General features: G+C 41.3%; 1 protein-coding gene across 3 annotated transcripts in view; it reads right to left on the minus strand.

Annotated features, from left to right (window-relative positions):
* LOC139530593 (unconventional myosin-VI-like) overlaps nt 1-23,216 on the minus strand; it is a 79,327-nt gene that overhangs the window by 26,094 nt on the left and 30,017 nt on the right. For all 3 annotated transcript variants that reach the window (XM_071327133.1, XM_071327132.1, XM_071327135.1), the window contains exons 10-17: nt 22,679-22,759; nt 16,296-16,476; nt 15,442-15,586; nt 14,015-14,172; nt 13,632-13,723; nt 9,274-9,346; nt 6,972-7,099; nt 4,635-4,730 (exon numbers count right to left, since the gene is read on the minus strand). In XM_071327133.1, coding sequence (XP_071183234.1) covers nt 4,635-4,730; nt 6,972-7,099; nt 9,274-9,346; nt 13,632-13,723; nt 14,015-14,172; nt 15,442-15,586; nt 16,296-16,476; nt 22,679-22,759 — 954 coding nt within the window. The remainder of the gene's footprint in view (nt 1-4,634; nt 4,731-6,971; nt 7,100-9,273; nt 9,347-13,631; nt 13,724-14,014; nt 14,173-15,441; nt 15,587-16,295; nt 16,477-22,678; nt 22,760-23,216) is intronic.

The following is a 23,216-nucleotide window of genomic DNA, read 5'->3' on the forward strand; positions in this document are numbered from 1 at the left end:
GCCACAACCACAGAACTTCTGACAGTAACCACACAACTGCTTACGACAACTTTTGACCACAACCATACAACTACTGACCGCAACCACACAACTACTGACCGCAACCACACAACTTCTGACCACTCATCTACTGAACACAACCACTGACCAATCACACAACTTCTGACAGTAACAACACAACTACTGACCACAAACACACAGCTACTGATCACTCATCTACTAACCACACAACTACTGACCACAGCCACACAACTTTTGACCAGAATCACACAACTTCTGACAGTAAACACACAACTTGACCACAATCACACAACTACTGACCATAACCACACATATACTGACCACACAACCCCACAACTACTGACCACAGCCACACAACTTTTGACCAGAAGCACACAACTTCTGACAGTAACCACAAAACTACTGACCACGACCACAAAACTACTGACCACGACCACACAACTACTGACCACAACCACATAACTACTGACCACAACCACACAACTGCTTACCACAGTTAGTGACCACAACCACACAACTACTGACCACAACCACACAACTATTGACCACTCAACTGCTGACCACAACCACACAACTTCTGACCACAACCACACAACTTCTGACCAAACACACAGCTACTGACCACAACCACACAACTACTGACCACAACCACACAACTACTGACCACAACCACACAACTACTGACCACAGTTAGTGACCACAAGCACACAACTACTGACCACAATCACACAACTGCTTACCACAGTTAGTGACCACAGCCACACAACTATTGACCACACAACTACTGACCACAACCACACAACTATTGACCACACCCAAACTCCTGACCAATCAACTGCTGACCACAATCACACAACCTCTGACCACAACCAAACAACTGCTGACCACACAACTACTGACCACTCAACTGCTGACCACAACTACACAACTACTGACCACTACCACACAACTACTGACCACTACCACACAACTGCTGACCACTACCACACAACTTCTGACCACTACCACACAACTTCTGACCACTACCACACAACTGCTTACCACAATTAGTGACCATAACCACACAACTATTGACCACAACCACACAACTTCTGACCACAACCACACAGCTACTGACCACAACCAACCGGCCTCACAACCGCAGACCACGTGTAACCACGGCAGTCCAGATCCTCCACATCAGTCTTCTTCACCTGTGGGATGGTCTGAGACCAGCCACCCTGACAGCTGATGAAACTGTGGGTTTGCACAACCAAAGCATTTCTGCAAAAACTGTCAGAAACCGTTTTAGGGAAGCTCATCTGCGTGCTTGTCATCTTCACCAGGGTCTTGACCTCGCTGTAGTTTGCGGTCATAACAGACTTCAGTGGGCAAATGCTCACCTATGATGGTACTAGCATGCTGGAGAAGTGTGCACTTCACGGATTAATCCTGGTTTCAACTGTACGGGGCAGATGGCGTCGTGTAGATGAGTGGTTTGGTGATGTCAACGTTGTGAACAGAGTGCCCCATGGTGGCGGTGGGGTTATGGTATGGGCATGCATAAGCTAACGACAACAGTTGCATTGTATCGATGGCAATTTGAATGCACAGAGATACCGTGAAGAGATTCTGAGGCCCATTGTTTTGCCATTTACCTGCCGCCATCACCTCATGTTTAAGCATTATAATGCACAACCCCATGTCGCAAGGATCTGTACACAATTCCTGAAATCTGAAAATGTCCCAGTTCTTCCATGGCCTGCATACTCACTAGAAAGGTGACCCATTCCCATTGAGCATGTTTGGGATGGTTTGGATCGACATGTACGACAGCATGTTCCAGTTCCTGCCAATATCCAGCAACTTCGCACAGCCATTGAAGAGGAGTGGGACAACATTCCACAGGCCAATCAACAGCCTGATCAACTCTATGCGAAGGAGATGTGTCGCGCTGCATGAGGCAAATGGCAGTCACTCCAGATACTGACTGGTTTTCTGATTCACACCCATACATTTTGTTAAGGTATCTGTAACCAACAGATGCATATCTTTATTCCCAGTCATGTGAAATCCATAGATTAGGAACTGTATATGAACTGTAACTCAGTAATTCTTTGAAATTGTGTCATGTTGCGTTAATGTGTAGTTGTTTTTATTAAAACACAAAGGGTGTCTTCAGAAAGTATTCACATCTCTTTTAACCCCCTTCACTTTATCCACATTTTGTTGTGTTACAAAGTGGGATTAAAATGGATTTAATTGTATTTTTTTTTGTCAACGATCTAGACAAAATACTCTGTCAAAATGGAAGAAAAATTCTAACATTTGTAAAAAATTATGAAAAATAAAACACTAATATATCTTCACTAGATAAATATTCAACCCAGAGTCAATACATGTTAGAATCACCTTTGGCAGTGATTACAGCTGTGAGTCTTTCTGGGTAAGTCGATAAGAGCTTTCCATACCTGGATTGTACAATATTTGCACATTATTTTTTTATATATTTTTTAAAATTCTTGAAACTCTGTCAAGTTGGTTGTTGATCATTGCTAGACAGCCATTTTCAAGTCTTGCCATAGATTTCCAAGCCAATTTAATAAAAAAAACTAACTAGGCCACTCAGGAACAAATCAATCAATGTCATCTTGGTAAGCAACTCCAGGTATATTTGTCCTTGTGTTTTAGGTTATTGTCCTGCTGAAAGGTGAATTTGTCTCCCAGTTTCTGGTGGAAAGCAGACGGAACCAGGTTTTCACTAGGATTTTGCCTGTGCTTAGCTCTATTCCGTTTCTCAAACTCGCCCCACGAAAAAACATCATTCCACTTTGACATTATGGGATATAGTGTGTAGGCCAGTGACAAACAAATATACATTTAATCCACCTTAAATTCAGGTTGTAACACAACAAAATGTGGAAAAAGTAAATGCGTGTGAATACTTTCTGAAGGCACTGCATGGAAAAATACACGTTTCAAAATTTGACCCAATCGATTAGCCAAAACAACAGCTGACTCTGTCAACCAATATAAATGTAAACTCAGCAAAAAAAGAAACGTACCCTTTTCAGGACCCTGTGATTCAAAGATCATTCGTAAAAATCCAAATAACTTCATAGATCTTCATTGTAAAGGGTTTAAACACAATTTCCCATGCCTGTTCAATGAACCATAAACAATTAATGAACGGTCGTTAAGACACTAACAGCTTACAGACGGTAGGCAATTAAGGTCACAGTTATGAAAACTTAGGACACTAAAGAGGCCTTTCTACTGACTCTGAAAAACACAAAAAGAAACATGCCCAGGGTCCCTGCTCATCTGCGTGAACGTGCCTTAGGCATGCTGCAAGGAGGCATGAGGACTGCAGATGTGGCCAGGGCAATAAATTGCAATGTCCGAACTGTGAGACGCCTGAGACAGCGCTATAGCGAGACAGGTAGGACAGCTGATCGTCCTCGCAGTGGCAGACCACGTGTAACAACACCTGCACAGGATCAGTACATCCGCACATCACACCTGCGGGACAGGTACAGGATGGCAACAAGAACTGCCCGAGTTACACCAGGAACGCACAATCCCTCCATCAGTGCTCAGACTGTCCGCAATAAGCTGAGAGAGGCTGGACTAAGGGCTTGTAGGCCTATTGTAAGGCAGGTCCTCACCAGACATCACCGGCAACAACGTCGCCTATGGGCACAAACCCACCGTCGCTGGACCAGACAGGACTGGCAAAAAGTGCTCTTCACTGACGAGTCGCTGTTTTGTCTCACATGGGGTGATGGTCAGATTCGTGTTTATCGTCGAAGGAATGAGCGTTTCACCGAGGCCTGTACCCTGGAGCGGGATCGATTTGGAGGTGGATGGTCCCATTGTCAGTGTTCTGCCATGGCCAGCGAAGAGCCCGGATCTCAATCCCATTGAGCACGTCTGGGACCTGTTGGATTGGAGGGTGAGGGCTAGGGCCATTCCCCCCAGAAATGTCAGGGAACTTGCAGGTGCCTTGGTGGAAGAGTGGGGTAACATCTCACAGCAAGAACTGGCAAATCTGGTGCAGTCCATGAGGAGATGCACTGCAGTACTTAATGCAGCTGGTGGCCACACCAGATACCGACTGTTACTTTTGATTTTGACCCCCCTTTGTTCAGGGACACATTATTCCATTTCTGTTAGTCACATGTCTGTGGAACTTGTTCAGTATATGTCTCAGTTATTGAATCTTGCTATGTTCATACAAATATTTATGTGTTATATTAACTTATATGTTAAGTTTTCTGAAAATAAACGCAGTTGACAGTGAGAGGACGGTTCTTTTTTTGCTGAGTTGATTTATTATTCAGGAACAGCCAGTGTCTATTAATGGAAAAATATATGTTTAAAAATGTAGACCAATCAAATCATATCGGCACCCAAGTATTGTGACAATATTGTATCGTGAGGTCCCTGGCAATTCCCAGCCCTACTAACAAGCTGAGAAGACTTTTACCAGCAGCAATATTTAAAATTGCTGCATAGTTACACAACGTCTGAGATATAACTGCATATAGTCTAGCAAAGTTACATCATACAAGGTTAAACAACACGCAATCACAAGAGCAAATCAAAATATAATCGATGTGCGTGATGGTTACCGTCTCGTAGCACACAGCTCCGGCAAAGTGTCTGACGATGAAGCCTTCATCATCTCTGACATTCCTGTGAACAGCCAGCTTCGACTTCCTAGGGACCTGAGAGATGGCAGCGACATATTAGATTGATATACAGTTGAAGTCAGAAGTTTACATACACCTTAGCCAAATACATTTGAACTAAGTTTTTCACAATTTCTGACATTTAATCCAAGTAAAAATTCCCTGTCTTAGGTCAGTCAGGATCACCACTTTATTGTAAGAATGTGAAGCGTCAGAATAATAGTAGAGAGAATGATTGATTTCAGCTTTAATTTCTTTCATCATATTCCCAGTGGGTCAGAAATTTACATACACTCAATTAGTATTTAGTAGCATTGCCTTTAAATTGTTTAACTTGGGTCAAATGTTTCAGGTAGCATTCCACAACCTTCCCACAATAAGTTGGGTGAATTTGGGCCCATTCCTCCCGACAGAGCTGGTGTAACTGAGTCAGGTTTGTAGGCCTCCTTGCTCGCACACGCTTTTTCAGTTCTGCCCACAAATGTTCTATAGGATTGAGGTCAGGGCTTTGTGATGGCCACTCCAATACCTTGACTTTGTTGTCCTGCTTGGGGTCATTGTCCATTTGGAAGACCCATTTGCGACCAAGCTTTAACTTCCTGACTGATGTCTTGTGATGTTGCTAAAATAGATCCACATAATTTTCTTACCTCATGATGTCATCTATTTTGTGAAGTGCACCAGTCCCTCCTGCAGCAAAGCACCCCCACAACATGGTGCTATCCCCCCCGTGCTTCACGGTTGGGATGGTGTTCTTCGGCTTGCAAGCCTCCCCCTTTTTCCTCCAAACATAACAATGGTCATTATGGCCAAACAATTATATTTTTGTTTCATCAGACCAGAGGACATTTGTCCAAAAAGTACAATCTTTGTCCCCATGTGCAGTTGCAAACCGTAGTCTGGCTTTTTTATGGCGGTTTTGGAGCAGTGGCGTCTTCCTTACTGAGCGGCCTTTCAGGTTATGTCGATATAGGACTTGTTTTACTGTGGATATAGATACTTTTGTACCCGTTTCCTCCAGCATCTTCACAAGGCCCTTTTGCTGTTGTTCTGGGATTGATTTGCACCAAAGTACGTTCATCTCTAGGGGACAGAACGCATCTCCTTCTTGAGCGGTATGACGGCTGCGTGGTCCCATGGTGTTTATACTTGCGTACTATTGTTTGTATAGATGAATGTGGTACCTTCAGGCGTTTGGCAATTGCACCCAAGGATGAACCAGACTTGTGGAGGTCTACAGTTTTTTTTGAGGTCTTGGCTGATTTCTTTTGATTTTCCCATGATGTCAAGCAAAGAGGCACTGAGTTTGAAGGTAGGCCTTGAAATACATCCACAGGTACACCTCCAATTGACTCAAATGACTCATTTTCTGGAATTTTCCAAGCTGTTTAAAGGCACAGTCAACTTAGTGTATGTAAACTTCTGACCCATTGGAATTGTGATACAGTGAATTATAAGCGAAATAATATGTCTGTAAACAATTGTTGGAAAAATGACTTGTGTCATGCATAAAGTAGATGTCCTAACCGACTTGCCCAAACTATAGTTTGTTAACAAGAAACTTGTGGAGTGGTAGAAAAACGAGTTTTAATGACTCCAACCTAAGTGTATGTAAACTTCCAACTTCAACTGTACGTAACGTGTGTGTGTGTGTGTGTGTGTCTGTCTGTCTTTATTTCTGTCTTGTGTAAGATAGACTGGGCTGAAGTGGTGATGGCAAAAGTCATCTTTAAGACCCTCATCATTATGCATGATCAGTGGCCACTATTAGGATACTCACCTATCTGTGGTAGTATCATACTGTAAGGCAGTCATGATTAATATTATATGACCATACACATCTGAGAGAATATATATTCCACATTTCCATATGAAAATGACGAACAATATAGTCTAAAAACCAGCTGTAGCCAGCCCAGTCTAATCTGTTGGTCTGAATTTATATCAATGCTGCATTTCAAACAGGATTTTACGCCTGTCAAGCTTACAGAAAGCGTGACAAAAGTTCCCTAAGAAAAGGGACTGGGGCTGCTGGTTCACAATAGCTCTAATGTTTCACATAGACCAAGTACCAGAATGTGCATTACAATACCATTGTGACCCCTTGGCATGAAAGTGTGGTGAGAGGGCAGTAACAGTATAAGAGTATCAGTTCACTAAATGTTGATCTAAGGTAAGTTTAGCATTTTTCAACATAGATGGTTCAAGGTAGGATCCAGGGTGGTTAAGCTGATCCCAGATATGTGCCTGCAGGCAACTTCCACCCACAGCTCTCACCGTCAGTCTAAAGTGGTCTTTGTGCTGGCTGTGGATTGTGTTGGCAAAGTGATGGTCGCTGGGCTGTGGTAGACGGTTCTCTTCATCCAGAATGTCCAGGATGCCCACTAGTTTTGCTTCCACCAGGTCTATGGGGATAAATGAATGCATTATTACAGATGTAGTCAGCAGCATAGTCAAATTATTAAGATACGAATAAGATAAGTATTTTATTGATGTGCAAGGGGGAAATTTGTCTCGTGCTACTAATGTTGTAATGCGGATTGTGTTTTGAACATTTCTCAATGTCACTGTGTGAAGTCATATGCAAAATAAAGTTAAATTCTAACATATTCCAGAGAGGAGCGGTCAACTGTCAGAATGTCTGGAAAGATGCAATCGGTGTCTCAATGTTCCCTTTCCTGGAACATTGACAACCTTTGTATCTTTCTACTGTGCGCTGTGTCTGAGGCTTTGGGTGTTCAAATTGGAGGCACAATGCCTTGTATATCCGGATGCTCATCATAACCTCTCCTAGTGAATTATTCATACAGGACATTCTGTTTGGAATAACATCTGACGGAGGCACACCAATACATTTGCATGAATAGGCACCTGGGCATAAATTGGGGGGGGGGGAGATTGATGAGCGAATTAATGGACAGCCAGCGAGTAATTTGCAAGTCTTACGAACATTATTCATGGCTGCCAGTTAACCTGGCACCTGACTAATCAAAACCCTGTTTGATATACAAATCGAAATAGATCACGTTGCCACCTACGGGACATTTGATCCTATTCAATGGAGGTTGGGGTTGTGAAAACATAGGCAGAGGGGAACAAAAGAGCACTGACAATCACAAATGCTCATTACACAATGGCAACTTCCTGGTTTAATGAGGACCCTCTTCGCCACTAACTCCAGAGAAGTTATATTGTATAGGGCCCTATAAAATCAGTGTTCTTATTTGCCTAATTCTGTTTTCTATGTATTGTTTTTCCAAGTTTATGATTTTTCCCTGTTTTTACAGGTTTTCGGTCTCAAACTTTTTATAGAAAAACAACAAAATAGAATGTTCTAAGTCCAAAACAATGCCTAAACCACATCAGGAAAACACTTAAGGTCTGGGAAAAATCTAAGAATTTTTTTATTTTTGGGTGTAGATCTCTTTCATTCAAGTGCACACCAGCAAGAGACTTGTTTGGTTAGGGGTGTTTCTGTAGCACAAGTGATTTCAGAGTTTGCTTAACAAATCACCACTCGATTGATGCAAATATTCACAATATCATTCTGCCAGGTAGGCATTAGCTACTTTGTAGTTAACATTGAGAAGGTTTTTGACTTCATCGCTAACGGCTACATAAACTGGTAGACAAACGTGGACACACAGACAGGGGCATTCCTGCATTGCCTCTTCAGAAAGTGTAAAGGAAAATGCGAATCCCTGATGCATTTTGTTAATGTCTTACGATAATCTTAAGCAAAGTAATACATTTTCTAATCTATTCAATACATTTAGTTGATTTCCTACTAAATTCAATAAAAATTTATTATTTTGTTGACTTCCGATGTAATGTCTGGATTACGTGATACCGTCAGCGTTCTCCGCAGATTTTATAGGGCCCTAAATGTGCAGTCGAAGGAAGTCAGTGCAAACTCATGTCGTGGGGGTGGTTTCATGCAATCCAGTTTCTGAAAAGTGAGAGTGCTCTGTCGAGGGCTGTATCTCTCATCATGTCTTGTACGAGCCTTAAAAAGACAGGGCTTCAAGTTAATCATGTCTCTGTATGTCACTCTAAGGCACCCAGAAGCTGGAGATTCCCACTCCAATCTCTGCACAAACTCACACACCTCTCCTTGCCTCTCTGTTTGGTTCCTAGTTGCAACTCCTAGTCAGCAGTCAGACACAGAAAGAGATTGCATCTTTTCCATCTAAAGCCAGTCCTTGCATTATGTTTGACATTGAAGCTTACAGTACAGGCACAATATAGATCGTAGAGAGACTTAGAGTGCTGTGCCACATATTAAACCAGTAAAATAGTTTAGGAGCTGCTCTAGGGGAATTTGACTTTGCACCATGACAAGTTGATAAAGTGAATGTGTGAAACAGGCTGGGAGAAATGTCCTGTTTCACTGGTCTGGCATCTAAATATGCTGCAATATCAAGATATATTTTGGGCGTATGAAAGAGCTCCAACATAGAATGAAATATAACATAGCAATATCTATGGGCTTCACAGCCTACTGTAGAAGAAATACACAAGACATGTCTAATAATAATAGTATGGAGTAAAATGACAATGGTTTGACAGTGGCACCCACCTATGCAGTCCTGGTTGTCGACATAACGAACTTCATTGACTCCCAGTCCTTCCCTCTGATATAGCTCTTGCTCCTGCAGAAAGAATGGTAAGTCAACACTAAAGTACAAAGATGTTGCTCCTGACCACTAAAGTACAAAGATGTTGCTCCTGACCACTAAAGTACAAAGATGTTGCTCCTGACCACTTTTACCAGGTCAGATCTTTTTTCATCCTCTAATGGTTAGTGTGTAATCTGAGCCTAGATTTATCAACAATCATGACTTACTGAATCAAGTACACAAACTCCTTTTCAAAATTGATATTTAAAAAAAAAAAATTAAGCATGCTTCTCTGGATAATTTCAGGCCAACAAACACAAATATCTCTGCACTCCAATGTGATTCAAACGCCATGAAATCCCTTAATCTTAATTTTGATCATTAATTGGAGACCTTAAAAATCAATGAATAAAACAAGAGCTCCCAGAAGAGAAACGCTGTCATCTCCACAGAGAGAAAGATTACCATTCTAATGAGTGTAACGTGTGGACTGACTCTTGCAGGGAGAAGAGTGTGTTCGGTGTGTGTGAGTCCTCTTAGTGTTGCACGGTATACCGAAACTTCAGTACTTTTTTGATACCCCCTCCAAAAAAGGACCATGCATATATTTTTTTGTCTCGTGACATATTGGCCAGGACCGGGGGTATGATCAGCGTTGATTAGTCTATAAATTAAGAAAAGGTTCCGTATCACATTATACCATGCCAGGTTAGAGAGGATTGGCGCATTTTCCATTCGACACATTATAGGCCTCAGAGCCAGAACAACCTTGTCGACTGCTGTTGAATAATTAATCAATAGTCAGACGCATCCAACCTTTTTTAAAAGACAGATTTATTTATTTACTAGCAAGCAATAAAAATGGGCATTGTATAAAATAAGTACACACATCAAACTATTAAAAAATAAATAATTAAGTGCCATAGCCTATAGCGCTCTACACCTCCGCACATCATCAGTTGGAAAGAAGAGGCGATGTAGAAAGTTTCATAGACTAAGTTAGCAAAACAATTTCTTACAATCATTAGTAAAACACCCCCGCTATTAGGTAAAGTTTATCAACATGAAAGTAAAGGTAATACAAATAAAACCTAAAATGAATGTAGGCCGATTTAAACGGTTTTGATGGTTAATTAGTTAAACTTTACCTAATAACGGGAGTGTTATCTACATGAAAGTAAAGTTAATAAAAATAAAACCTAAAATGAATGTAGGCCTATTTAAACGGTTTTGACGGCTAATTAGTAAACACTCCCGTTATTAGGTAAAGTTTATCAACATGAAAGTAAAGTTAATAAAAATAAAACCTAAATCGAATGTAGGCCTATTTAAACGGTTTTGACGGTTATTATATTTTCATGACGGTCTTCATCCATCAGTTACACGGTTATTCAATTACCGTTTACTGCATTTGTAAAATTTGACACCCTCGCAATTGAGTAGAGAAATAAATGTGGTAGCAATGTAAAACTGGGATCCCCCTCTTTTTTAAACAAAGGCCAAAACTGCATTCAAAAGTATTTTCCCACGATTGCATTAAGAATAGTTGTGCATTGACTGCTTGTCTGATGGCTCTCCGAACGCAAATGCGCCTTGAGGAATATTTATCTTGAATACAACAGGTAAATACAGTGCATTCGGAAAGTATTCAGACCCCTTGACTTTTTCCACATTTTGTTACATTACAGACTTATTCTAAAATTGAATAAATAGTTTCAAATTCAATCTACACACAATACCCCATAATGACAAAACAAAAATAGTTTTTAGAACGTTTTGCTAATTTATCAAATATAACTGAAATATCACATTTAAGTAACTATTCAGATCCTTTACTCAGTACTTTGTTGAAGTACCTATGGCAGAAAATACAGCCTCGAGTCTTCTTTAGGGAGTTTCTCCCATTCTTCTCTACAGATCCTCTCAAGCTCTGTCAGGTTGGATGGGGAGCATTGTTGCACAGCTATTTTCAGGTCTCTTCAGAGATGTTTGATCGGGTTCAAGTCCGGGCCCTGGCTGGGCCACTCAAGGACATTCAGAGGCTTGTCCTGAAGCTACTACTGAGTTGTCTTGGCTGTGTGCTTAGGGTCGTTGTCCTGTTGGAAGGTGAACCTTCGCCCCAGTCTGAGGTCCTGAGCGCTCTGGAGCAGGTTTTCATCAAGGACCTCTCTGTACTTAGCTCCGTTCATCTTTCCCTCAATCCTGACTAGTCTCCCAGTCCTGAAAAACAACCCCAAAGTATGATGCTACCACCATGCCTCACCATAGGGATAGTGCCAGGTTTCCTCCAGACGTGACACGTGGCATTCAGGCCAAAGGGTTAAATCTTGGTTTCATCAGACCAGAGAATATTGTTTATCATGGTCAGAGTCCATTAGGTGCCTTTTGGCAAACTCCAAGCAGGCTGTCATGTGCTTCTGTCTGGCCACTACCATAAAGGCCTGATTGGTGGAGTTCTGCAGAAATTGTTGTCCTTCTGGAAGGTTCTCCCATCTCCACAGAGGAACTGTGGAGCTCTGTCAGAGTGACCATCAGGTTCTTTGTCACATTTGCTCAGTTTGGCTGGGCATTCAGCTCTAGGAAGAGTCTTGGTGGTTCCAAACTTCTTCTATTTAAGAATGGAGGCCACTGTGTTCTTGGGGACCTTCAATGCTGCAAAAATGTTTTGGTACCCTTCCCCAGATCTGTGCCTAGACACAATCCTGTCTCAGAGCTCTAAGGACAATTCCTTCAACCTCATGGCTTGGTTTTTGCTCTGACATGCACTGTCAACTGTGTGACCTTATATAGACAGGTGTGTGCCTTTCCAAATCATGTTCAAACAATTGAATTTACCACAGGTGGACTCCATTCAAGTTGTAGAAACATCTCAAGGATGATCAATGGAAACAGGATGCACCTGAGCTTAATTTTGAGTCTCATAGCAAAAGGTCTGAAGGCTTATGTAAATAAGATATATCTGGTTTTTATTTTTAAAAACTGTTTTCGCTTTGTCATGATGGGGTATTGTGTGTAGATTGATGAGGGGAAAAAAATTGTATACATTTTAGAATAAGGCTGTAGGTAAACTATTCTACTATGCGGTTGTCTGATTTTGCTTTAACAACATTACATGGCAAAAATAGTAGCACTGAAAAGTTACATCCTAAATGTTATAGTACAGGCTTTGAATTACTTTGCCAGCAGCTACAGGATGTTACACACCGCTGTCTGAGTTGAGCACTGCTGTTTTGAGCATTATAGAGGACAGACTATTTAATTCCCTTCCTCTGAACATCGGCGTGTCATCAACAATCATGCATATCAGTTCAGTGCACACAGTATAACAGAAAAAATAAAATATTTGAGAATACAGTTATTTGGGAATATATTTCGTAGAACAGATATGCTTCTGTCTGTACTAGGCTATGCCATCTCCAAACCGGATCTACACTGATCTCAAAAAAGACCTCTCCTGAATCCATGACGGAGAACTTTAACCCCTCACTAGAGCTTTCTGGGCTGCATTGTTAGCTCCTCACTCATGCTGAGTTAGCACACTTGAATAATGCAACAATGCATGTAGAAATGTTTAAACTGTTAATTACTGTTTGCAAAACAATGTCCATACAGGCTAGAACACTTTTTTATTTTTGTAGGCTAATTTTCCTTGCTAGCTTACAGCTGAAGCAAGATCAATTCACTACCCTAGTACTTTTTGTGATAATTTGCAAACGATAATGCAAAATATGCTGATTTCAAAGCTGATTCTCACCAAAAAGCTTATTCACTTTTTCACGTATCTGGTTTCCAATAGATTCCATAGCCACAAAGTCAGATTCCACAGGCACATCTGCCTCGCAAAAGATGGCATTACATTCTTAAAGAGTCAGCGCAAACTTTTATAAAAGAGATTAATTCTTCCATGCAATCTGTTCTCCTAGCAGTCGCCAATAAAATAAGTCCTAAATGGTAGGGATTGTTTGTCATCTGTAGCCCCTGAAATCAGCTAAACAAGCTCAATAACTCAATGAATGCACACACTCCTATTGAATAATATGCATTCACCTGTATTTTGCATAGACCTAGGCTACATCTTGATTTACCCAGTTAATCAATAGAGATTTAGCTTTCAAATAAATTATTACCATTGTTGTTTTGTAGTTAGATTAGTAAAAACAAAGTCAAATTGATTGTATGATTATATAATTGATTCATTAATGCATACATGGCTTCCTTAAAAAAAAAAAAAACTAAACCTGGTATCAGAGTCAAAATTCTGGTATCGTGACAACACTAGCGAGCCACCTCTACACCCCCAGACTTCACTCTCACTCACCTCTTTCAGGATGCGCTCGTTGAAGAACTGCTGCAGCTTCTCGTTGCAGTAGTTGATGCAGAACTGCTCAAAGCTGTTGTGTTCAAAATACTCTGAGGGGAGTGAGAAGCAGTATGAAAGTGAAAATGATCTGCCACGTCTGAAGTGGGAATGAAGAATGCTCATCTTCAGGCAGTTACTGGTACTGAATATATCAAATTATGTCAGGAAAGTTTTTAGAACGTGACGAGAAAAGGAGTTTGTGTGAGGACATGAAGGAAACGAACACCTACAAGATAAATTAGCGGAAATATGGCTAGATAGACTCACAGGCAGACAGAGAAACAAACTTACAGAGAAACAGACAAACTGTCAGACAAACTCACTGCTCTAGGCCGACTTACCGAAGCCGGCGATATCCAGCACCCCGATGAAGTTGGAGGAGGTTTTGAAGGGGAAGCACTGGTTGACCCTCCTGACCACGTGATCGAAGAGGCAGCTGTACACTGCCTTGGCCAGGGCGTCCCGGGCGTTGTTCGCCTGTTCCACCCTCAAAGGCACCCTGGGGGGAAAAAACTAAGTGAGAGGCCGAAATTGGGACACTGGGGTACTCTTTAATAAAAAATAAAAAGCCTTTTTAATCAATACAGTCATTTCAGGTTACTGTGCAAAGAAAGTTTGAGTTGTTTCTTAAAGAGTACGTTTTTACAGGATGGTATTGTTTTGCTAAAACAAGTAGGTAAGGAGATCAAAAGACAAGCCGTTAGAAGTGACTGTACTCCCTGAACCCTGGCTGACTAATTCTCCTAGCACTCTCCAACACCATTTGGCTTCAATTATTCAAAGGGTTGATGATTATGAACAAAGTGGAGTTCTTCTGAATGGAGGAAGTTCAGCTATGGTGTAGCACTCTGTCCTGCACTCAGTCTCAGTATTCCAGTCCACAGTGACTTCACTGTGCCATTACTAGATATGTTAATTTATTGACTTATTTTTAACTGTTAGTTTTGCCAAAATCTCATTTGTTGTGTAAGGTTAAGGTTTATTTTAGTTTCAAATATCAATTTTTGTGCAGGACGGAGTGGACTGGAATACTCGTCAAAATTCAAACATTCAAAAAGTATTCTGCACTCCGTTTTTTTCTGGACAGGCATCGAGCTGAAGCAGCAGGTTCAGAGCAAACCTTTAACTTTGAAGTTACTGTAGGTGCCATTACTGCCCACTTTCCCCACCCCATATTCTCATCTATAATCTAGTCATGTTCAGTCTCATGTTTTATTATCACCTGAAACAATGTATTTATGCGATCTCTGACGAGAGACAGGCTCTCCTCCATCTTGCATTACAAATACTACACTTGATTGTTCAGTAGCGGGGCAAGACACCGTGAAGATGACGTACGGCATAATTAAATAAGCCACAATGTAAATGGGGCATTAGACTTTAAAAGTATAAAAGTGCAGCAGCAGTAGAGGTAGTTTAATGCTGCATTCAGACGAGGGAAGCAAAAACCGTCATATCAGTCGGCATAGCGGGACAAGAAAGCAGGAAAGATGGTGATGGCATAAGTAAGGCAGCACGACGGTATGCATTACTATAGTGATTTCAGTAAAAAAACGGTGCAAATCAACATCCGGTTGAAAACAACGCTATGGCAGACGGCAAAAGTAAAAATATTTGAACTCCGGCGGCAAGTCCCATCTATCGTGGCGGCTGATGGCATTCACCGCCAGCCTCAACTTCATTTACCGTCGTGCTCTCATCGAAACAATGCCATCGGGTTTGCCGTCTACCTCATACCATCTAAATGCAGCATTAGAGGTAGTCTTACTTGATAACTGTTCCTTTGGCGCCCCCTGCTGTGGTGAGCATGACCCTGGTGGTGAGGCTGACTCTCAGGTCCTCCTGGTCTAGGCCCAGCAAGTCAGCACAGTAGGCCAGCTTCTGACTAGACTGGTTCATCAGGATGCAGCCGCCTGGAAACACACACACACCAAAACAAATTATTGGTGCGCACAAAAAGAAAATGGAGCAACATCCATTATGCCTCCTCAATTGGATTTTGGATGGATTTTAGTACTTTCTTTCTCCTGCCAAATGCTTGAATACAGCCACACTGGGAATACACGCCACACATTCTGCAGAAGAAGTACCGTCTTTGTCGCAGGCTGTGAAGTAGTAATGCACTTTTGAAGGGCAGAGACAGACAGATGGTCTGAGAGAGGGAAATTAGCTGTCAACATGTAACCATTTCAACGGAGAGTGAGCACCTTGCGACGTTCCAGGTAATATATGCTCTCGAGGCAGCAATCGATTACATCATCCATCTCAAGATAAGATTGAATCATCACTTTTCTTTTATGACAGATGTATTGCATCACTCTTGTGCAGCTGGTAGGAGAGTGGAATCAGAGCATGTCCTTTTCAATGGGTGTACTTCAAAAGTGGGACAGTGAGACCCTACAGAGAATAATGTGTCAGCCAGGGGTGGGGAGTAGACCTCCTGCCACGTTATAGAAGTGATTCAATGCTGTCAGAACAATAAAAGGACCAATAAGCCCCATTGAGCGTATGCAGATGAGTGCTTGTGCACACACACACACGTATCTGCGTAAGTGTGTGTACATTCTAATACTCCAGAGAGCTACACTAAGAGAGATACGCTAGGTATGTAACTTGATTTACCCGATGTACTCCCGGTTTCCTCAAAGTCAATGTTTCCCAGGTGGAGCACCCCGGCCACCACCCTGAACAGGTCCAGCTTCTCCGTGTCATCCAGGCCAATCTTCTTCATGGCCCCGCACATCCTGTTGAAGTCTCCCTGGTCGTCCAACAGAGGGTCCTTCAGGGCGCCCAGCTTCACATGCTGGAGGAGGAAGAGACAGGAGAGTCAGGATACTACACCTAGGCCCGTATTCACAGAGAGTCTCAAAGTAGGAGTGCTGAACTAGGATAAGTTTCGTCTTTTAGATTATACTGAATATGATTATGGACAGGGTGACCTGATCCTAGATCAGCACTGTTTGTGAATACAGGCCCTGTGCTAGCTAAAGTGAAGAGTCTTTCCAGTGCCATCGTGTGACCCAACTAGGAAAGACTCCTGGCCTCCCTTGTAGGCTGTCATTTTTCATGTGAGAGCCATCACACACACACACACACACACACACACACACACACCACACACACACACACATCACACCTTCCTACAGTATGAAGGCTACAGTAGCCTTGACTGACCTAGCGTCAAATGCTACGTCTCACCCCTAATATCAGAAATTAGAAATCCACCACTGACAGATAAAAGCAGAAGCATAGATAAGTACAGTGGATTTGTGGTTTCTGGTTTGAATGAAGGTTGGCAGACTTCAAAGCAGAGGCACACTAAAGCGAATGTCACAGTGTGATGTTGTTCTAACACTACTTCACTTCCGTGAGATTTTGGTTGTTGGATTTCCCCTGACCAGTCATAAGTGTGTGTCTAACAGTTTCTCCTTAGACGGATAATTCACCACACTGTGACATTCTGAGCCTGACAGAAGCTGGATAAAGAAAAATCCCATGCACAATGATAAAGAAGCATGCTCTGCATAGCTCCTGTTTGCACTACAATCACAAGCATGGGGTTTACATAGTGAGCAAAACAAAGAGTGTCTTCTAAGGAAAGCGTCATCACCTCATCATCCTGCATTACACAGACCCGAGGCAGGGCAAAGAGACGTGCAAGCTTTATTAGTTACACCCCAACTGTCATGTGATCATTGCTCTCTCAACACACTGAATATAAGCTGTGAAAAGGTACATTTGGTTCATTGTTAAAATGGTAAATACATAGGCCTGTTTAAATTTGTCTGAATGTAACAATTCACACATAGCCTACAACAGATTTGCCAGACTTTCACCTAAGCCAAAGCACCGGAAGTTATTTATTTCTAAAGACAATCCTTGATACAGTGTGGCATGAATACTTCCTATACCCTATATCTAAGGTTGGGCGATGTCAACCTTTGTCCTATTGTGATTATGTACTCATAAAAGCTCATGATATATGATGGCATTGCACCCTATTGGCCAACCCAAAAAAGTATAATAATGTGAGGGTTTTTAAACTCTGCTAAAAACCACCGTAGGCCTATAGCGCGAAATTACAACTAGACGAATCATGACGAAAGATAATGTTGAAAGCCTGGGCAGAGGCTAAGTGCAGGCAAATCTTTTTTAATATTCCTTTCTGGTGAAGCTTCAGCATGGAAGAGGTTTGTGTGTGTCTGTCTGTGTCAATGCGGCACACACATGACGGCGCATGCGAAAGTTAGGCTATAAATCAAGGGCTAGATCGAAGAAAAGTCTAGACCGTCTTCAGAACTAGATAATACCTGCTTTATTTGCATCCTCCTATCTTAATATTGTTTGTTCAATCTCTCATAAAGCTATGATTGAGAATATGCCTATAGACTAAGACTTTCATTCTTGTTCTTTTTGAAAGCGCCAACAACTTCTTAGGATATTTGAATATTTGGGAAATATACTGTTATGAATATCCAGTACATAACTTGGGCAATTCCACCACTTTTTAACCTTATTTTCATCATATCCAGTACAATACCAGTGTCTACATACAGTACATTCAGAAAGTATTCAGACCCCTGGACTTTTTCCACATTTTGTTACATTACAGCCTTATTCTAAAATGGATTAAATACATTTTCCCCCTCATCAATCTAAACACAATTCAGCATAACGACTAAGCTATGAGACTCGAAATTGAGCTCAGGTGCATCCTGTTTCCATTGATCATCCTTGAGATGTTTCTACAACTTGATTGGAGTCTACCTGTGGTAAATTCAATTGATTGGACATGATTTAGAAAGGCACCTGTCTATAAGGTCACACAGTTGACAGTGCATGTCAGAGCAAAAAACAAGCCACGAGGTTGAAGGAATTGTCCGTAGAGCTCCGAGACAGGATTGTGTTGAGGCACAGATCTGGGGAACGGTACCAAAACATTTCTGCAGCATTGAAGGTTCCCAAGAACGCAGTGTCCTCCATCATTCTTAAATGGAAGAAGTTTGGAACCACCAAGACACTTTCTAGAGCTGGCCGCCCGGCCAAACTGAGCAATTGGGGGAGAAGGGCCTTGGTCAGAGCGGTGACCAAAAACCCGATGGTAACTCTAAAAGAGCTCCATAGTTCCTCTGTGGAGATGGGAGAACCTTCCAGAAGGACAACCATCTCTGCAGCACTCCACCAATCAGGCATTTATGGTAGAGTGGCCAAATGAAAGCCACTCCTCGGTAAAAGGCACATGGCAGCCCACTTGGTTTGACAAAAGGCACCTAAAGGACTCTCAGACCATGAGAAACAAGATTCTCTGGTCTGATGATTCCCTGAATGCCAAGCATTAAGTCTAGAGGAAACCTGACCCCATCCCTAAGGTGAAGCATGGTGGTGGCAGCATGATGCTGTGGGGATGTTTTTGAGTGGCAGGGACTGTGAGACTAGTCAGGATCGAGGGAAAGATGAATGGAGCAAAGTCCAAAGAGATTGCAATTTCAGTTTAATCCACCTGAAAAAACAGAACAAATAATACAACAAATATTGTGGTTAAACTCAAATATACTAATTGATAAAAAAAATATTTTCAGAAGAAATTTAAAAAAAGGTATAATTTTAGTGAATGATATCATAAATAGGACTGGTGGAGTTACATATGGAAATGTCTGCTCTACCCAAAATTACAACCAACTAATTGCAGCGTTACCACAGAAATGGAAGAAGCAAGTAGAAGGGGAAAAAAGTAAGGAACTTGTATGTCGGCCGTGCATTAAAGAACATAAATGGTTAAAGAAAAGTGTGATAAATAAAAACATATACCAATTTAATTTAAGGACCAAAAAACTGACAGCTGTGCCATATAAATTGCTAAATAGTTGGTTAGAGATTTTCGATGTACCCATTCCATGGCACATGGTTTATGAATTGATACGCAAAACAACGCCGGATTCAAAACTTTAAATTTATATACAAAATTCTTGCAACCAATAGAATGTTATATATATGGGGATACAATCTTCCCAGCTCTGCAGATTTTGCTGTGAGGAGGCAGAGTCATTAGATCATTTATTTTGGTATTGTCCATATGTAGCACGTTTTTGGTCACCGGTCCAGGAATAGCTGAAGAATTGCAACATTTGCCTAGAACTAACGCTGCAGATAGCAATACTGGGTGATTTGAAAAGCCATAGTCAATCAATCAATAATATAGTAAATATTTCAGAAAAAAAAATCTTTAATTTACAATCTGTAGAAGCTATGAGAATAGAAAGATTCAGTACTTTTGTGAATCATCACATCCAAAATGGATGGTGTTAAGCGATAGATGGGAGGGGTTGAATGGAGCTGAAGGGTGGAATTAATAACAAGATAACCAATGTAAAACATACGGGGTCTGTAAAATGTATATAGGTTCAGAAATAGCACAGTTAAAAATTGAAATCAAACTGGATGGATATCAGAAATAGAGGAAGGACTAAAAACAAACAAAATATAACTATTGTAAAATAGATTGTGTCTGTAAAATGTGTATAAGATGTATAAACTGAAGGTAGAAGCCTAAGTGTTATTGTTTATTAGTTTACTCCAATTGGGGGAAGTCCAAAGAGATCCTTGAAGAAAACCTGCTCCAGAGCAATGAGGACCTCAGACTGGGGAAAAGGTTCACCTTCCAACAGGACAACGACCCTATGCACACAGCCAAGACAACGCAGGAGTGGCTTCGGGACAAGTCTCTGAATGTCATTGAGTGGCCCAGCCAGAGCCTGGACTTGAACCCGATCTAACATCTCTGGAGAGACCTGGAAATAGCTGGGCAGCGACACTCCCCATTCAACCTTACAGAGCTTAAGAAGATCTGCAGAGAAGAATGGGAGAAACTCCCCAAATACAGGTGTGCCAAGCTTGTAGCGTCATACCCAAAAAGACTCAAGGCTGTAATCGCTGCCAAGGGTGCTTCAACAAAATACTAAGTAAAGGGTCTGAATACTTATGTAAATGTGATTTCTAAAAACCTGTTTTTGCTTTGTCATTATGGAGTATTGCGTGTAGATTGAGGGGGAAAAAACTAACTTACTCAATTTTAGAAGGCTGTAACGTAACAAAATGTGGAAAAAGTCAAGAGGTCTGAATACTTTCCAAATGCACTGTATGTGAAAACGGCGCATTTTTACAAAGAAAGTTATACCCGATAAAAAATAAATAAAAAAAACATTTTAAAAACAGTGATTTTCAAATGCTATGAGATTAGTGGTGACGTGGGGAGCAAGAAAATAACCTCCCTCTGGCTAGAAACTCGTTGCAAGTTTTGAAAATCTGTGTTTTTCTTCCTTTAATCCTACCCTGATCACACAGAGAAGCATTTTTCAGCTTCAGCTTTCTTCTTATCTTGTTAACCACGCTCCGTTTTCATATATGTGGACACTGGTATGGTGCTGGAGATAATGAGGTTGAAAAGTGGCAGAATTTCCCTTAAAAGCATTTATGATAGGTCTAGTAGGAGGATTGGCCAATTGCTTTTCAACCTCGCATGGAGTGATTTTTCCAGCCCCACTTGGATAATTTCTTTCTTATTTAACTTAAACTTGATTAAACTTGTCATTAGATTGTTCAATAAGCTATAGATATTGTTTCTTCTCTGTCGTTATTAGTCCCCTGGCTACCGTACGTTTTTAGGCTTTCAAAACAACTTTTTGAGAAGGAACTCCAATTAATTCCTTGTTTAAATCGGGAGAAAGCCATGCATGCATAAAATGATGAAAGCCCATAGTTATATTCGTAGCCTATCGAATGGAGAGAGAAGGGAAAATAGCCAGTTTATTTTTAAACAGCTAGACTCAAGATAGTTCACAGAAATGACAAAATTATTGGTTTCCTTACCCTGTAATCAAACTATGGACAAGGTATTACAGCAATCCAAGCTTTGGTTTAGTTTCCCTGGCACAATTTCCAAATGCTAACGTTTTAGAATTTGTGTTACAAATCCCAAGTCATGGTACCTATATTATAATTTTTCACGCATCATGTTCTAATCATCTATAAGTGACTATTGAGCTTCACAATACATTTTAGATACTTTCGGAAGGAAGCAAAAAAAAAAAGACATACATATCTTGAAGAAAACAGTCCTAATGTTGGAAAAAAATGTTGGAAATGATGCCTCAAAAATACTAATATCGATACTATGACTAGATCCCGACCGATTTATCGGGTGACCGATGTTATCGCCGATATTAGCCTTTCACGGATGTAGAATTCTGTGGCTACAGTCCTACAATCGACAAAAACATAGCTAAATACCAAAACATTGAAAATGTGTCCTATGTTGTTGTTTTTCAGCTGGCTAGCATGAGGCAGCTCAGTCTTCAGAGCCTAGGCACATTTCTTTGCTGGAATCAGTGTAGTTTATCCTCCTTTCACTAGAGTAGCACAGTTTTCCATTAAAACATCTTGTCTTAGAGCCTCCCGAGTGGCGCATCGGTCTAAGGCACTGCATCTCAGTGCTAGAGGCGTCACTACAGACTTGGGTTCTATCTAGGCCGGCCTCAACCGGGAGACCCATGAGGCGGTGCACAATTGTACCAGCATCGTCCGGGTTAGGGGAGGGTTTGGCCGGCCGGGATGTCCTTGTCCCATCGCGCACTAGCAACTCCTGTGGCGGGCCGCACGCTGACTTCGGTCGCCAGTTGTACGGTGTTTCCTCCGGCACATTGGTGCGGCTGGCTTCCGGGTAAAGCAAGAAGCAGTGCGGCTTGGCAGGGCGTATTTCAGGGGACGCATAGCTCTCGACCTTCGCCTCTCCCAAGTCCGTACGGGAGTTGCAGCGATGGGACAAGACTGCAACTACCAATTGGATATCACGAAAAAGGGGTAAAAGTAAAAATTAAAGATATATATATATATACATATTAGTACCAGTCAAAAGTTTGGACACACCTACTCATTCCAGGGTTATTTATTTGTTTACTATTTTCTACATTGAAGAGAGGTAGAAGACAATAAGCTGAAAGGTACAGTACCTCAGGACTCTTGCGATTCTGCATGATCTGTTTGTCTGTGTCCTTGCTGGCAAAGTATCTGGTGCATCCTCGATTCAAATACTATGAGGGACAAAGGAGAGCATACACAAACAATTAGCATTCCAGAAATGACATCTGTAGACACAAGCTATAAGCTAAACTATGTTGGATATGTTTATAATTGAGTGACAGAGACATTGGCATAACATTTGATTAGAATGAGACGGACCACAATTTGGGACAAGTGGCTTATCGGACAAGAGACCAAAAGTGGATTGTGCAAAGTGAATGCCTTAGGGACAAAACCCATTTTTCTTACGTTTGGTCCTGAGAATACAGTATCTTACCCCAAGCAAGTATATTTGTTATTAATAAATGTTGTAGGATAACAATGCATGCAAGAACAGTGGCATTGTTTTTTGTCATGTTCAAAGATGAAGTATCTAATATCCATGGCTTCACAGTTCACTTGGCTTTAATTGCATTGTAAACTCAGCAAAAAAAGAAACGTCCCTTTTGTAGGACCCTGTCTTTCAAA

This window comes from Salvelinus alpinus, chromosome 9, assembly GCF_045679555.1.
Source record: "Salvelinus alpinus chromosome 9, SLU_Salpinus.1, whole genome shotgun sequence".
NCBI lineage: Eukaryota > Metazoa > Chordata > Actinopteri > Salmoniformes > Salmonidae > Salvelinus > Salvelinus alpinus.